General features: G+C 37.8%; 1 protein-coding gene across 15 annotated transcripts in view; it reads right to left on the minus strand.

The window, feature by feature from the left end:
• LOC148718519 (uncharacterized) overlaps positions 1–16595 on the minus strand; it is a 677830-nt gene that overhangs the window by 72888 nt on the left and 588347 nt on the right. For all 15 annotated transcript variants that reach the window (XM_088740223.1, XM_088740224.1, XM_088740239.1 and 12 more), the window contains one exon: positions 9641–9661. In XM_088740223.1, coding sequence (XP_088596349.1) covers positions 9641–9661 — 21 coding nt within the window. The remainder of the gene's footprint in view (positions 1–9640; positions 9662–16595) is intronic.

Raw genomic sequence — 16595 nt, forward strand, 5'->3', positions numbered from 1 at the left:
CGAGTGCAGGTATAGGCTTTCAATTATATGGCTTTTAATCCTATGATAACCATCTGCATCCTTTAGTTAAAACTTTTCTTTCTGTTTATAAAATGTAACCAATCCTTGAGCTGCAACACAACGAAGGGACGGGCTGATGAAATTTCGTAAAAAAAGAAAGAAGATGCAAAAGCTAAAGTATTTCACATGCTCGCTGCCGGAAAAAAATTAATATATAAACCACACAGCCTTTTTTTCCGGGAATGTAAAACATTGCAGTCTCAAGGTAAACCAAGTGTTTTTTTTTCTTAGATACGAAAAAATCACTGATATGTAGCTAATCCCGCCGATTACGGATACTTCTTCTTTCGGTCTGCAACCGTCTGCGATCGAAATCTGTCAGCTATTGAAAGAAGAAATTATTACAGGCTTTCATTTTTTTTTCATTCCCTCCCAGAAAAGTCAATGGCCATTTCTCCCCTATTTTTCTAATAATCCATGTTAAACTTACATCTGCGAAAAAGGGAGAAAAAGGTAGACGATTTTTTTTTCTCTTGTTGCCTCCTTAAAGTAACGAGGAGTTGCTATATATCTATTACACGATTTGATTTTAGGTTTAGAGATATTACATGGCCATCAAAAGATCCATTTACTTCTGGAGGGAGTCAGAAAAACATTTGAGGAAAAAATAGTCAATATAACCTGAAAATATAGTGCCAATACGCTCAAAATACCTGGCACCAGAAGCATTATCTTGAAGGTAACGCTTTCCGGGATATGCGTAAGCTATAGAAGGAGCGAGTTAACGCTATGAAAGCTGCATGTGGCTATTCGCTTTGCATTAGAAGAGGCAGGATGTACTTCCTGAGCTTTGTTGTATATTTGTGTTGTGCTTTGCTACTTAAATGTGTTTCAAATTTTATTTTGTACTAATCCGCTTGAAAAGAGAAGGCTTGTGAAATTACCATAAAACAATTCATGTGTTCAGTGGAAACTAGAAAATTTCGCTCCTGATTTTATCATAGCAACAGTACAACTATATATATCCCTGACAAACTGAAGGGGTTAACGACCAGTTGACAAAATCATAATCATAATTTAACGGGTTCAATAAGAAGCATTTTCTCCCTTTTTCCATAAATATTAACACTAAAACGGAGTACGTAAACTGATAAGCAGTTTCATTGACTGTTTTAATATTCATTTTAACGATAGAAAAATGACAGTGGGCGAGACCTTTGTTTTGTGAGGTTGCGAAAAAGTAAACAAATTTGCTAGTTTTAACTGTTTTAAATTTGTAAATTTCTTAGAATCGACTTCAGTTCCGATGAGACGGATCGAATTTACTTTAAGCGGGTCGAGTCGACCCCTGTGAATCGCGTCGATTCGTCTACATTGAATATCCTAATTTAACGGTTAAGTTTATATTAAGGTTGGTCTTCGGAGATATTGAGCCTTAGTATTGACCACTTTCATAAATGGCTGCCGGATTGATATTCTTTTGTTTAAATCTAAATTAGCCTTTCTGGCCTCGTTCTCCAGTTGAAAATTCAAAAGAAGGCATTATCTCAAGCGAGGCTAGTGAGGCTAATTTGAATTTAAACAAAAGAATATTAATTCGGCAGCCATTTATGAAAGTGGTGTATACCCTTATTTTTCGACTTTGTCAAAACCAGTGAGAGGTAAGGGAAGAAATGATTAATTAATTAATTAATAATTAATAGTTGCATTGCTACTGTGACAAACTGAATATATATTATATATGTTTGTCACAGTAGCAATGCAACGTCAGCTTATTAACTATGCAAAAAATGCAGGAAATGGGGGTTTTCCCATGGGGACCCTATATCTCCCAGGGAATTAAATATTTTGACCTACTATATTTAGACATTTGTTAACTCATGATACTTAGCATTTGTGCCAAGTTTGAGCCAAATCGGTGATTTGATGTTTATCGCCCTGGTTCTGCCCGGTTTTCTCGTGGACACGCTTTTTAACACTGTAGAAATAACAGTGAGATCCATGGAGGAGTTTTGGTTGGCAGCGGCTTCGGCGTAGGTTCATGGGGACAGAGATGATTTATCTCCTAATTTATGGTTATCCCCATTTGGCTTGCCATGCAGCGCTCCACCCCCATTTTCACATACTCGTTGCCGGAAAGTAGAAAAAAAATATATATATATATATACATATATATATATATAACTAACTGCAGACAGTACTGTTTCGGCCTTCTGGGCCTCATCAGTGCAGTGCTAATGCTAGGATGGAGGAGAACCAATATGGTCACCCCAAACGATCCAACCTTTGTGGTATCGTCTAAGCCATGCCAGAGTGCTCAAACTAGAGTACACTAGCCACGCACTTAGCCACGGGTTGGGTTGCCACGCACTTAGCCTTCAGGCGAAGCTCATCACATTAGTTGTGATTTGAGCACTCTCGCATGGCAAGATGCCTGAACTTGGTCCCACAAGTGTAGCGCCCAGGCAATGGTTTATTCCAGAGCTTGGCCCAGTGTCTGCACTGATATATATATATATATGCACTGCACTGACGAGACCCACATAGGTCGAAACAGTGTGCGCCCTGTCTGCAGTTAGATAGCTCTCGCTTGGCTTTGCCTTTTGGCTACCTTGCGATTGAGCACTTTACACTGGGGTTGCCACGCACTTAGCCTTCAGGCGAAGCTCATCACATTAGTTGTGATTTGAGCACTCTCGCATGGCAAGATGCCTGAACTTGGTCCCACAAGTGTAGCGCCCAGGCAATGGTTTATTCCAGAGCTTGGCCCAGTGTCTGCACTGATGAGACCCACAGAGGTCAAAACAGTGTGCACCCTGTCTGTGTATATATACACATACTTATACACACATACACACTACACAGGGCTTTCTCGTACGGGAAGAAATAAACCACTGCAATCTTAAGAAAAACCATTTTTTTTTCCTACGAAAAAAAAGATCACTGATACTCCCAACAAACACGGATCAAATGTATTTTCTCAGTTACGATTAAAATTCTGAGCCGGCAACAGAAAGTTTTGAAATAATGAAAAAAAACAATGTTCAATAAACACAGCCTATCTCTGTGTTCATTCCATCTCTGAGCTGTCAATCGCCATTTCTCCCCGATTTTTTGAATAATCAATATTAAACTTACATGTATGAAAAAGGGGTAAGCTCTGGTTGTCTCTCTCAAATAAAGAGAACTTGCTGCAAATTAATCATAACTAATACACGATTCGATCTTACATGTTCATCAAGAGATCTATTTACCTCTGGAGGGAGAAACAAAACTTTCCTGGCAAAAACTAATGAGTTGAACGTGAAAATAAGGCGCCAACATGCCCAAATACCTAACACAAGTATAACCGTCCGAGAAGGTAACCTCTATAACAGATCTGTTAAAATGAAATACTTTAGTCGTTCGCAGAATTCAATTCACACTCCTCCATTCTAGCATGAGTAGTGTGACAAGACTTCTCTCCCACTGGGATTACAATTCAGTGTACCAATCCGCAAGGCAGTTTTTTTTTTTAGGAGCCTTTATATTCCATGGGCGATTCGTGATTATTTGAACTAGAGAACTACCAATAATGAATGAATTCCACTTTTAGACAAATACAAAGCCATTAGCTACCCTGAAAGGCACAAAGAATACTTCCTCAAAGAAGAACGTCTGAGACACTATCAGAAACCTATTGGATGGACCAGTCTGCCCATGGGAGGCCCTCACACCATCAGCATTCATTATTCTGTTGTAAACATTATGCTAAAAGAATTTGACGCCAGAGAAGAGAGAAGGGAGCACAGGCTTTATAGTAGGGCCCACGAGATTCCTTCCAGTTTGAAGTGCACCTCCGCCTTTTCTATTTGCAGATGTCATGTGAAAATAGAAGGCCAAGACTCCGAAATGATTTGCAACAGTCTTATGAGATCAGGCCTTTGATGTATCACTTATAATTAGTTATTACGAAAGCGTTCAGTCACGAGCGGCATTTAATAAAAATCAGTGCATTTTTATATGTCATTAAGGACGTATTTATTCCCAAACAGGAACCGTCATGTAAGTCAAGCAGCTTTAGCCAGATGAGTGCGAAAAAAATGGAATTAATTCCTATAAGCAGGTGCACGTGAACAGGCGACTCACAAATAGCAGCTGTACCCTTCTTGATTTTTCATACTCATTGTCTGTGAACATCTTTAGTGCGTATTTCTTCTCGGTTAAGTATCGCCGCAAACTGTTGTGTAAGAGCTGGAGATGGTTCTTTGGTCGTTCTATTCTTAATTTTTTTCTGGGTATCGTTCCGTAAAAAAAAAAAAGAAATTGGCAGAAGGTGGTCAAGTTCGAATGCAGGTATAGGCTTTTAATTCTATGACTTTTAAACCTATTTGCTGCCACGTAAGAATGTCAGTGTTCATTTCAAAGAAAAAAAGGATTTCTATTTGAAAATGCCGATGTTTGGAACGCAATTATTCGCACTAATATGCTTTTAGCTCAAATGAATAGCCAGTTAGGACAATGCAAGCAAGCAACTGTTCATATAAGTAAACTTTTTCGAGATCGTTCTTTCCCTTTAACGTCATTGTATCATATCAGAAGAATGCGTAATTATTTCTAAGCATAAGCCTCCACCAGGTGTTTTTAATAAAAAAACACTAAATTACCCCAAAAAAGTATATCCTCCCCGTCCAAGTGTGTATTATTTATGCGAATAAAAGTTGACAGCAACGTCAGTTATGAATAATGACTAATATATTTTACGATAAAGGGAGATCCGAAGACAAAATTCATAGCGCTCATTGACAAAAAAAAATCATAATCCGCGACCTCGTTATATCTATCGCACCTTCGCTATAAATTGGTAAAATGACCAAACACCGGTAAACAAGAGGCCCAGCCATTAAAATGTCACAAGATGGGCAATCCTTAACCGAAATTAAACAAAGACAACAGACAAACTGGTCTACGGAATGAAGGGGGTAGGTTTCTTTAGAAACTGTGGCACCAAGTGATATGCGCAGGAAAATCGATTGATATAAACGTCCTAAAATCACAGCCCTATTAAGTGTGTATTGTGTTCTTTTACGAATAGATCTCCGATGACACGGATCGACCTTACTAAAGACGAGTCAAGTCGACCATTGCAAATCGTGTAGATTTGTCTAAATTTAATGCCCTAATCTAAAGCTTAATATAATGAAATGTACTGAAGGATTTTCGATGATATCGACTAAACTAAAAAGCGCGTCGAGTCGACCCGTGCGAATTATGAACGTTTAAATGTTTGTTGCCTTCTTCTACAAATCGACTTCCGATGTGACGGATTGACTTTACTTATGGCGAGTCGAGTCGACCCGTGCGAATTGTGTCGATTCGGCAACATTGAATACCTTAATTAAACGCTTAAGTTTAAATTATCTCCTTTTGCGAATCGACTTTTGGTGAGACGGATCGACTCAACGAAAAACGAATCGAGTTGATGAGTGCGAATCCTGTCGATTCGTGTACATTTTCTGCCCCTGCACTGTATTTAATATTCTGAAAATGGACTTCCGGCCTTTTCACGCTTCCAGAACGTAACAGGCTCAAGCTGTCATTCACTCCCTCACCATGCCACTCAAATTCGCTCTTAAATTTGCTCTCACCCCTCAACTTCCGGTATGTTAACGTACGGTTTTATTACCGGTGTGACGATTCGTCAACGACCGTAGACGAATCGCAACAGTTTGGGTGTACTGGACATGTATGTTGATTTGCTGTACCCAAGAACGAGCTCTTACAGTTGTAATCGATTTTTACGCTCGCTTAACCCCGATAATGAATGCTCATATTCACCGTGAACGCCAGTCAGATCACTCTCTGAACCATAAGTTCAAAAGTACATAAAATGGAGATGGTCGTCTTACAAATAGATCACTAGTAGCTATGTCATCTTTTAAAACAAAATCATCCATACTATTGGTTTTATCTTGGTTCGCGGCTTCAAAAATTGTGTGATAAAAATATCTATGATGACTATATCTATTACCACAAATAGTGGTAATAGATATGAAAAAATAGAAAAGAAGAAAAAAGGAGAAATAGATATGGTAATAGATATGAAAAAATAGAAAAGAAGAAAAAAGGAGAAATTACGATAAAACATTATAGAAAATACAGTTGCCCGCCAGTTTAATTTAATGAGAGCACCTCAAATCAGAAGAGCCTGCATTACCACTGATTAGCCAATTGCAATTGGAAGTATTCAGATCTTACCTAAAAAGGAAGTTAGTGTTTAGCAGGATCCGCGGATAAATGTCTTCCTTTCAAATTCACCAGTCTAAACAAACTCCCTCGTATTCATTTCTCAATTAATCTGCATTTCTCATATATGATTTTCAAATATAGTTACTCGCGTATAAACTATAAGAAGGCTATGCTTGTAAATAGATAGGGGTTCTGTAAGCATTCTCTCCCTTTTTCCTTAAATATTAACACTTAAACGACGACGAGCATATAAGCAGCTTCATTGACTGTTTTAATAGTCATTTTAACGGTAGAAAATTGACAGTGGGCGAGACCTTTGAAATGAATAACACTCTTTGGTAATTTGGTAAGATCAACTAAGTTGAAATTGCAAATTGGCCACCGCAAAGCGTTAAAATGCTGATGTTTCGAGATTACTGAATTACTTTTCACCGGAATAGTTATTTCGAGTGTTTATAAACTCCCTCTCATTTTCATTTCTTAATTAATCCGCATTTAACATGTATAATTTTCATATACAGTCAATTGTGTATTAACAAAAAGGAAACTATAATCATATCTACTACGATTCATTACCATGCACTCTCTCCCCATACTAAAATATCGCTCAAATATCGCCGATATATCGCGATAACCGCGATATTCGGCGATTATCCTTTGCATTACTTTTGCACAGTATTGTATGATGTAATAGGATCAAATTTAAATAGTTACATTGTAAGCTTCTGGTATGTTCCGGAAAACCGTTCGTAAATATATATGAGAACTTGGTCGTGTACTTGGAGTAGTTCTTGTTGTCGGGAGTGACCGACTGTTTGGAAAGCTATACCAAGAGAGACTACTGCGTGGAAGATCATGAATTTCAAGGAAGTTTGGAGAAAACTCTGAGTAAGATTTCAATCATCTCAATCCCCTACTGATATTTCCGAGTATTGCTGAACATTTCAAAGAAGCCCTATAATTTTATTTAATATTTGCGTTGTTAAATAGCCATTGACTCCCAACATATTTGCTTCATTACGCATGAAGAAGCATTGTGTATTATTCACTTGTTGCACTCGTCTTCTGAGTATAAGCCGTGGATGGTTTCGTAACGTTTCGAGATTACTGAATTACTTTTCACCGGAATAATTATTTCGAGTGTTTATAAACTCCCTCTCATTTTCATTTCTTAATTAATTCGCATTTAACATGTATAATTTTCATATACAGCCAATTGTGTATTAACAAAAACGAGACTATATATATATATATATAACATTTGATAGCGAGGTTAAATAATGATAAATTATCTCACTAATCTACTGAATTTTCAGAAACCTCTCGTGCACAAGAGAAAAAAAACCTGGCTAAATTTCCTTCACCAAAACATCATGTGCAACGTTCCGAACAAGCATACACAGACGTGTATTAAAGATCGACTCAACATAGTCGCTTCACCTATTTCAAATTCCTAAACACACATCACACGTAAGAAACCTGCGCATAAAAGAGGGCGCGGGGGGAGGGGTAGACGTGGGTCACTTGAAACCCACTCTAATTAATATTTTCCGTTCACAAAAGGTACAAAATACAGTAAAACCAGGAAGCAACACCATGCTTTTCCTTGAGCTGCAACACGACAAAGGCTCGAGCAAATGAAATTTGTGTGATAAATGATATCCTAAGAGTGCGAAATGGGTTCTCCACGGAAGCCCTTCGACCCATCACGATTAGCGCTTAGATAATTTATAACTTGACTCGTGACTATGTGGGGTGGAGTAGCCTATTTCCCGCAAAAAGATAGTCTAAAAAATAAAGCGTTCAGTGAAAATGCCTTAACATAGGCTCACCATGGGAGTCGAACGCTCCAAATAATGGCTCCTGTCACAGCCTTCTATTTTTGTGTTCATTCCATCTCGGGAAGCTAAAAGATTTTCCTCTTATTCTCTCTCTTAAGGAACGAGGAGTTGCTATAAACTAACCATATCAAAAGCACGATTCGATGTAAGGTTGAGAGACTTTATATGGCCATCAAAATGTCAAATTACTTCTGAAGGAAGACACAAAAAAATCTGTGGCACAAAGTTAAGGCTAGAGCTTGAAATATATATATAGTGCCTGCACGCTCGAAATACCTGGAAACATTAACAAGAAGGCAACGCTTCTAGCGGATCTGCGTACGTTAAAGATGAACCTAGTTCAAGTGACCACTTCTTACAGGAAAAATTACTCTTGATCACAGGGTATATTGGACCTGTCTTAATTGCCACGCAATGTTACTTGCTTCTTCAAATCTGTGCACTCACTTTGAAATTTAACTTATCGCTTATAGACTCATCGAAAGGATGTAGACTGGCAAGGTGTAAAGGAAAGGAATTAATAGTCAGCCGAGTCTGTGGAGCAAAGTTGTCCATTTTGGCTCAGTGAGCATCTATGAACCTCAAGGAAGCTATGCACACAACGACAGAGGGGTCTAGGTGAGTCACTTTGACCACTTCACCTCTCCCTCTTCAAAAAGCCTAAGGGACTTAAGTCACCCAGCGACTAAGTGTATTTTAAGTATCATTTGAATGTGAGACTGACTGATCCGTGGTAAATTCACGTAAGCTGGACTTTGAAACTAAAGTTTGACTTGTCCGAAAATAAAGTAACTAACAATCAGCGAGTTTCTAGTGTACATAGTCGACAGAGTCACCTCATCGATTTTATATTTCCTTAGCGCCTATCACAAAAATTAACTCCACGTACGTAGGGATAGAGGATATGCATTCAATATGTATATGTACGCAATTTAAGGAATCGAACGCTCCCAAATAATCTTTACATCTATAGTGATAAAATGAGTATTTCAGCAACAATTGTTTGTGTGGTGTCCTGTGGACATCCGGGACTATACACAGTGGTCAGGTGACCGAGAGAGTGTGCGTGTATGTGAAAAAGAGCGGGAGTTCGAAGGGTGACGGTGTGTTATTCGAGTTATTGACCTTAGTGGCTTCTAGGAATACTACAGTTGGTTTGTTTGTGGGTGTGTATGTGTGCTGTTGGTATGATAATCAAATTCATTCAATATCTGATAGTTAACTATCAGATATGATACCAAGTGAGCTGAATTGCCGCGTGTAAGCTCATTTAACGGATGTATACCACTTTTAAAGGGGAAGGAATTGATCGTCATTTAAAGGGTCATTTAAATATTGTGGTAACGAAAACTTCCACTATTCATTTACACAGATAGTTACCTTCCTCCTGTTTGTTTGTTTTTTTTGTTTGTTTTATTTGTTTGTGGGTGTGTGTGTGTGTGTTGTTGGTGTGATGATCAAGTTCATTCAATTTAACAAATACCCATAAAAACTAAGTACAGCCTTAATTGTCTTACTTGTAACGTTATGTTTAATGAAGATTTCTATGATTTATTACCACAAATAGTTACCTTCTTCTTGCCTACTCCATTCTGAAAACAAAAAAAACAAAATTAAGAATTACGATCGAGTATGAATCAAAGGCTCTGTGAGCCAACTCGTTTATTGGATAAGCCAATGTAATTTACGTGTCGTGAATAGAAATTGATGTTTGATTTCCATACCGCTAAGGTATGAATCGTTCTAAGAAGTGTTGGACTCGGGTAAATGAGCGTTTTGAGGAGTCTAATGTGAAATTAAATTAGGCCTCAGACAGAAAATATGGTCTGAGTAGGAGTTAGTGTAAGGTAATCACTGTTCCAAGATTTTACCGTAAAGGTTTGTGGAAAGAAAGTTCAAAAGAGTGCTGTTTTGTTTATCGAAAAACTATTGTTGCAATGTTCAGCTAGGCATTTACTTGCGATATAAGCATAGGGATAAGCATATAAAAGCTAATATGCGCTGATGGGACATTCGGACATAAGGATAAGCATATATGCATAAGATTATCAAAAGGTTGTGTTCTTTTTATGCCTAAGCTGTCTAGTGAGTCACGCCGTAGATGGCCTTGTGTTACTACCACAATCATAGTAACTTTCCCTGTTACGAAGGAGTGGTTGGATCAAATCTGCAGCGCGAAAATGAATTTTTCGTTTTACCTAACCACCCGTAACCGCGCGATTAGCTCGCGCGAGAACGCTTTTCCCCCTACCTCCGCTTCTAAGTAGAATTTTCCCCTCAAAGTTCCTCTATAGTTTGGAAATGAATAAAACAGTCAGAATCCGTCGTTTGCACATATATTTTGATGGCTTTAGGGGGTATTAGAGGGGCATCATTCTGTGCGTTCATACTAATTGATCAAATTTGAAAATATGGCGTCCGCGCGGCCGACCTTCAAAATTTTCCAGTCAGATTTTTCGTTCCTTTGCGATCGAGTTAGACCTTGTTGAGCTCAGAAGATAAAGTAGCAATAATATAGAATACTCTCCATGGAAAATAATGGATATCAAGGTCTTAAAGGTGACAGAATAAGCTCTCGAGTCAACGACAGTACGATTCTCTCTTAAGCCATGCGAATTGTGGACGTAAATTGGAAACCGAACTTTCGGACTTCAAGCAGGGCCTTGCGACAACTTGACGATTCCATGGCCCGGTGAATATTATGTTCGAGTAACAATGTGTTCAGAAAGTATAGTTAGATAGAAGATCTTCGTAGTTTTTCAGAATTTTCAACATAACGCTACGCAATTTTCTGGCCATGAAGTCAAGTGAACAACAACCTAAGCATGATGAATTTTATCGCGTGGGCTTTGTACACGTAAGAAATTCGTACGTTTTTCGCTTATAACAGCAAATCAAGAACTGAATAAAACTGTCGTCTCGAAATATTTCTTGGTCATTTTCGTCTTACTTCCTACTGTCAGATTCCATAAAACTTGAGATCTCTTCGCTCAGGGACAAATTTTCATAGTCCTTTAGAAATATGACCCGCGTGCCTATTTGCACACATACGCAACCTATCGCTTAACTTTCTTTCTTTGTCCTCGTTTTTTCTTTTTCGGACACAACAATCATTTTCCTAGAGATATACACTCAAAAATAGAAGCATTGACGCCATAAATGAAATATATGCTGCAAGAGACAAAAGTGTAATCGGAGATTGGTCAAACTTTAATTCACGGATGAAAAATGTATAATTTGAACTTTTTTAAGATTATCATTAGCTTCTTTTTCAACCCCAGCATTATTCTTAGCAACAAAGGTCGCATTCGTTTGTTTATCACTCGCCAAAAACCATCAAATACACTCAAAAGCCTCAAATCGAAAAAATGTTTAAAGGAATCGACCAATCATGTGAGCGGACGAGTGCCAATCTTCACATCATATCTACAACTCGCGCATGTGCGCAATTCACGAGTTAAAAAGGCTCTGAGGGACTCAAGTCACTGAGCGTATTTTAATTCGCTAACACTTGCATGTGTCATCTCACGAAAATGGACTTAATAACCAAAGTTTAAATAATCCAAAATTAAAATAAAAAAAACCTTTGTAGAGAAAATAAATAGATTTCAAATTCCTGACTGAATATCACACATAGGAAAGACACTCATAACAGAATATAGGTTATGCATAAAGACGATATGCATACAATAGGTACAGTAAGGGAGCGGTTTGTGAGTTGAGTCACTTATCCCATATTATATCTTCCATTATCATAAGTCACTAAGGGCATGAAATTTTGAATAGTCTATAGTAATAGAGTTACAGACGGAATACTTCTTAGAAGTAACTAAAATGATTAGTAAGTAAGCCGTAAATATACGCTCCACCTGTATTTCAGCTGAATTCGAATTTTATCTTACTTCATTCAGCTAACCCTCATGCCATTCTCGTGACAAGGGACACAGTTTTTTTTTTCATACAGACCGATCTGGACCCGTAAATAACCGTTTTGTTAGGAGTTGTATTAATTAATATTTCTGATGCGGTCGCGCAACATACCCTGCCGGTGGTAGAGGAGTACTCTATTTGCAAGCAATAAAACAAGGAAATTTCGCTGGAATACCTTTCACAATGGGCTACATCTTGATATCATATCAGTTACGGTGCGTTGACGCAAGGGTTAAATTTCGGTCAAGAACAACAATGAAATTGTGGAGAATAATAGTTGTAACTTAATAGTTGTAACTTATTCTTTGCATTTCTTTTGCACAGTACTGTATGAAGTAATAGGATCAAACTAAAATAGTCATGTTGTAAGCTTCTGGTATGTTCTGGAAAAACTTTGTAAATAAATATAAGAACCTGATCGCGTAGTTGGAGTAGTTGCTGTTGTCGGGAGTGATGACCGACTGTTTGGAAAGCTATACCAAGAGAGACGACTGCGTAAAAGATAGTAAATTTCAAGGAACTTTGGAGAAAACTGTGAGTAAGATATAAATCATCCCAATCCCCTACTGATTTTGCTGAGAATATACTCGTGCATGATAAAACCTAAATGATTACTTGTGTTTGCAAAGAAGAAGGACTCTGGAAATAGCTCAGTTTTCCCTTTTGTTGTATCTCTTAAAGAAATGAAGGTTTACCATAAATTAATCATGACATGTCCTGAAGTGGATTATCGCTGAACATTTCAGAGAAGCCCTATATCTTTATTTTAACATTTGCGTTAAATAGCCTTGACTCCCAATATCTTTGCTTCATTAAGTCTGAAGAAGCGTTTTTATTATTCACTTGTTGCACTCGTCTTCTGGGTGTAGGCCATAGATTGATTTCGATTTTTTTTTTCAAACACGGTCGGCCGTCGATCGATCAACGACTTTTAAAAGGTTTTACGATCGGCCGTCCATCGGTCAACGGACTTTGTTTGACTTTGTTGCCGCGCGAGTGAACAAGTGAATAATTCTAACGCTTTTTCATAGTGATCAAACAGATATCTTGGGAGTCAATAGCTATTTAACTACGGTACGTTAAATAGAAATGTTTTACAGCAGGTTTATACTCTACTGGGTAAAAGCCTTGCATGGTTTTCAAAGTCTTTTTAAACACGATCAGCCGTCAGGGAAATAGGAAATTGGGGAAAGTGAAACCAGCGCTTACATTGTTTTCGAGTAGTTAGAATCTCTGATTAAAAATACCAGGGCATTCAAATAAGCGTAGCTACCTTTAACTGCACATGGGAGGTTGACTCACCCTTGGGGTACAAGGTTTTAGCACATAATAGTTCTGTTGTGCAACTTTAACATTTTTCCCATTGGGGAAATAAATCGCCAAGACGTTCCAGATATTTTCCAAGCGTTAAATAAGATAAGGCTTTCAAAACATCAGTTAAAATGGAACACTTTAGTAGTTTGCGGCACTAGGTCGAAATCAATGTATTAATATTGTAGGTGGCGCATGCCTTCAGTTGAGATTTCTCTCCCACCAGACATTATCATAAGCCAAGCACCTCAACAGAACAAAGGCTCGAGCTCATGCATAAAACTTGCATGACATATTAAATCCTACGAGTGCAAAATCTAAAATATTTCTCATACTCGCTGCGGGAAAGAAAAAATATCTTCATAAACTACACCGGGTTTTTTCTTTTCTTCACAGGTAAGATAAACAATCGCAGTCTAAAGGAAAACAATTTTTTACCTACGATTAAAAAAAAAAAAAAAAAAAAAAAAAAAAAAAAATTACTGATATATAGCTACTCCCCACAAATGCGGATCATATTTATTTTCTCGGTTAAAGATAAGATTCTGAGCCAGCAATAGAAAACTTTGAAATAATGAAAGAAACACTGTTCTGTAATCACAGCCTATCTTTGTGTATCTCTGAGAAGTTAACTGCCATTCCTGTCCTATTTTTTGAATGATCAATATTAAACTTACAAGAGCGAATAAAGAGAGAAAAAGAAGATAACATATTTTTGCTCTTGTTGTCTCTCGATTCGATGAAAGGTCAAGAGCTCTTGTATGGCCATTAAAACATGAATTTATCTCTGAAGGGAAACACAACAACAATTGTGGCAAAAACGAATGAATACAACGTGAAAACAAAGCGCTAATTAATACGCTCGAAATAGTTCCCACTACTCGAAGATTACTTTCTGCTGAGCGCTAAAGAACGCGGTCTAAAAGGGATCTAGAATCAAAGATTAAATCCGAAATATAATCTGATATTAAACTTCTTGGCTGAATCCGTCTGCATGGGCGGTTGGCACATTATGCCATAGCGGCACAACCGTTAGCAATGGCGAAAATAAACTTTTCTGAGTTTCACAATGAAAACAGTTAAGCGCCAAAGCGCTCAAGAGATTTGCAACTGTAGGTTTAAAGTAAGGCTTTTGATAGATCAGTTAAATGGAACAGCTCAGTTGTTTGCAGCATTTAATCGAAATCAGTTTTATCTAAGATGCGCTTTCAGTCAGCAAAATGTAAACGCACGTCCGGGATTTTGACTGCACTAGGATTTGTGCTTATTACTTGTCGCGTCTACGTTTGCTTTTATAATCCCTACGGGGTCTGAATACTTCGAAAAAGAAATTGTCTTCCTTGCCGCTGAATCATGAGTTATTCCTTTCCCACTAAGTACACGATTAGTACTTCAATTGAAAAAAATAAACAGCAAGAGGGCATTACTCACGTAAAATATTCGTAAAGAAATACTTTTAAGTTTAAAAAAATTCCATAGAGATTCTATAGAGTGTATCGGATGCAACTTCTTTTAAAAATTAAACTATTTCAAATTACTATGCCCATGTCACAGATAGGAAAGAGTGAAGGGTTGATGGGGAGAGGGGGCCCACTTACAATTCACTTTTCTTACTATTTGCCGTGTACAAAAGGTACAAAAGGGGGCCTGGGAGCAGCATCATATTGTTCCTTGAGTCGCAAGACACTGTGAAAGTAGGCTCAAGCAAAAACAGTTTCAGTCACATGGAAAAGTTTTTCTTTCTGAAATACAAAAAAGTCACTGATATTTAACCTCTTCTGACAAAGACGGGCCATATTTATTTTTTCAGAGTCTGCAGTCAAAAAAATGAAAAAATGAGCAATAATCGCAGCCTTTGATCTTTGTGTCCCTTCTCTCTGTGAGAGGTCAATCGCCAGTTCCCCTATTTTCTTAAAAAATCAATATAAAAGTTATATTGTATGAAAAAGGGTAAGCTCTAATTGTCTTTCTCAAGTAAGGAGAAGTTGCTATAAATTAATCATAACTAATACACGATTCGATGTAAGGTTTCTAGATCTTACATGTCCACCAAACGATCCATTTACTTCTGGAGGAAGAAATTTATTTTCCGTGGCAAAACTAATAAACTCAACGTGAAAATAAAGCACTAACGCGTCCAAATACCTAGCGCGAGTAACTGTCCGAAAAGGTAACGCTTATAACGGATCTGTCAAAATGGAATACTTCAGTCGTTTGCATAAGTCAGTTTACACTCCTCCATTCTGGCATATGTGGTGCGACGAGACTTCATTCCCACTGCGATTACAACTCAGTATACCAAGGTGCGGTACAGTTCTTTTAAGGACCTTTAGACTCAATGGGCGATTCATGATTATTTGAACTAAAGATCTACCAATAATGAATGAATTGCACTTTTAGATAAACACCATGCCATTAGCTACGCTGAAAGGCACATTAAAGTATACTATCTAAAAGAAGAAAGTCTGAGACACTATCAGAAACATCTTGGATAGACCAGTCTGCCCATATGAGGCCCCCACACCATCAGCATTTATTGTTCTATTGTAAACATTTTGCTTAAACGATTTGGCGCAAGAGAAGAGAGAAGGGTGCACTGGCTTCGAAGTAGGGCCCATGAGTTTCCTTCCATTTTGAATTGAACCTCCGCCTTTTCTATTTGCAGAAGCGATGTGAAAATAGAGGGCCAAGACTTCGAAATGATTTGCAACAGTCTTAAGAGATCAGGTCTTTGATGGATCTCTAAGTTATTTCGACACCGTTAAGTCACGGGCGGCATTTAATAAAAATTAGTCCATTTTTATATGGCATTAGGGACGGATTTATTCCCAAACAGAAACCGTCATACAAGTCAAGTAGCTTTAGCCAGATGAGTGCGAAAAAAATGGAATTGATACCTATGAGCACGTACACGTGAACAGGTGACTTGCGTCTCCTAGGTGTACCACTCTTAATTTTTCATACTCATTGTCTGTGAACATCTAGAGTGCGTATTTCTTCTCAGTTAAGTATCGCCGCAAACTGCTGTGTAAGAGCTACAGATTGTTCTTTGGTCATCAGGTACTATTCTTCATTTTTTTCTAGGTGCAGTTCCATAAAAAAAAAAAAAATTCGATAAAAGGTGGTCAAATTCGGATGCAGGTATAGGCTCTCAATTCTTTGGCTTTTAATCCTATTTGGTGCCACGTACGGATGTCATTGTTCATTTCAAAAGAAAAAAAAAGGATTTCAATTTGAAAATGCCGAGTTTTGGAACGTACTTCTTCGCACTAAAATGCTTTTAGC

Source organism: Stylophora pistillata, chromosome 12 (assembly GCF_964205215.1).
Source record: "Stylophora pistillata chromosome 12, jaStyPist1.2, whole genome shotgun sequence".
Taxonomy (NCBI): domain Eukaryota; kingdom Metazoa; phylum Cnidaria; class Anthozoa; order Scleractinia; family Pocilloporidae; genus Stylophora; species Stylophora pistillata.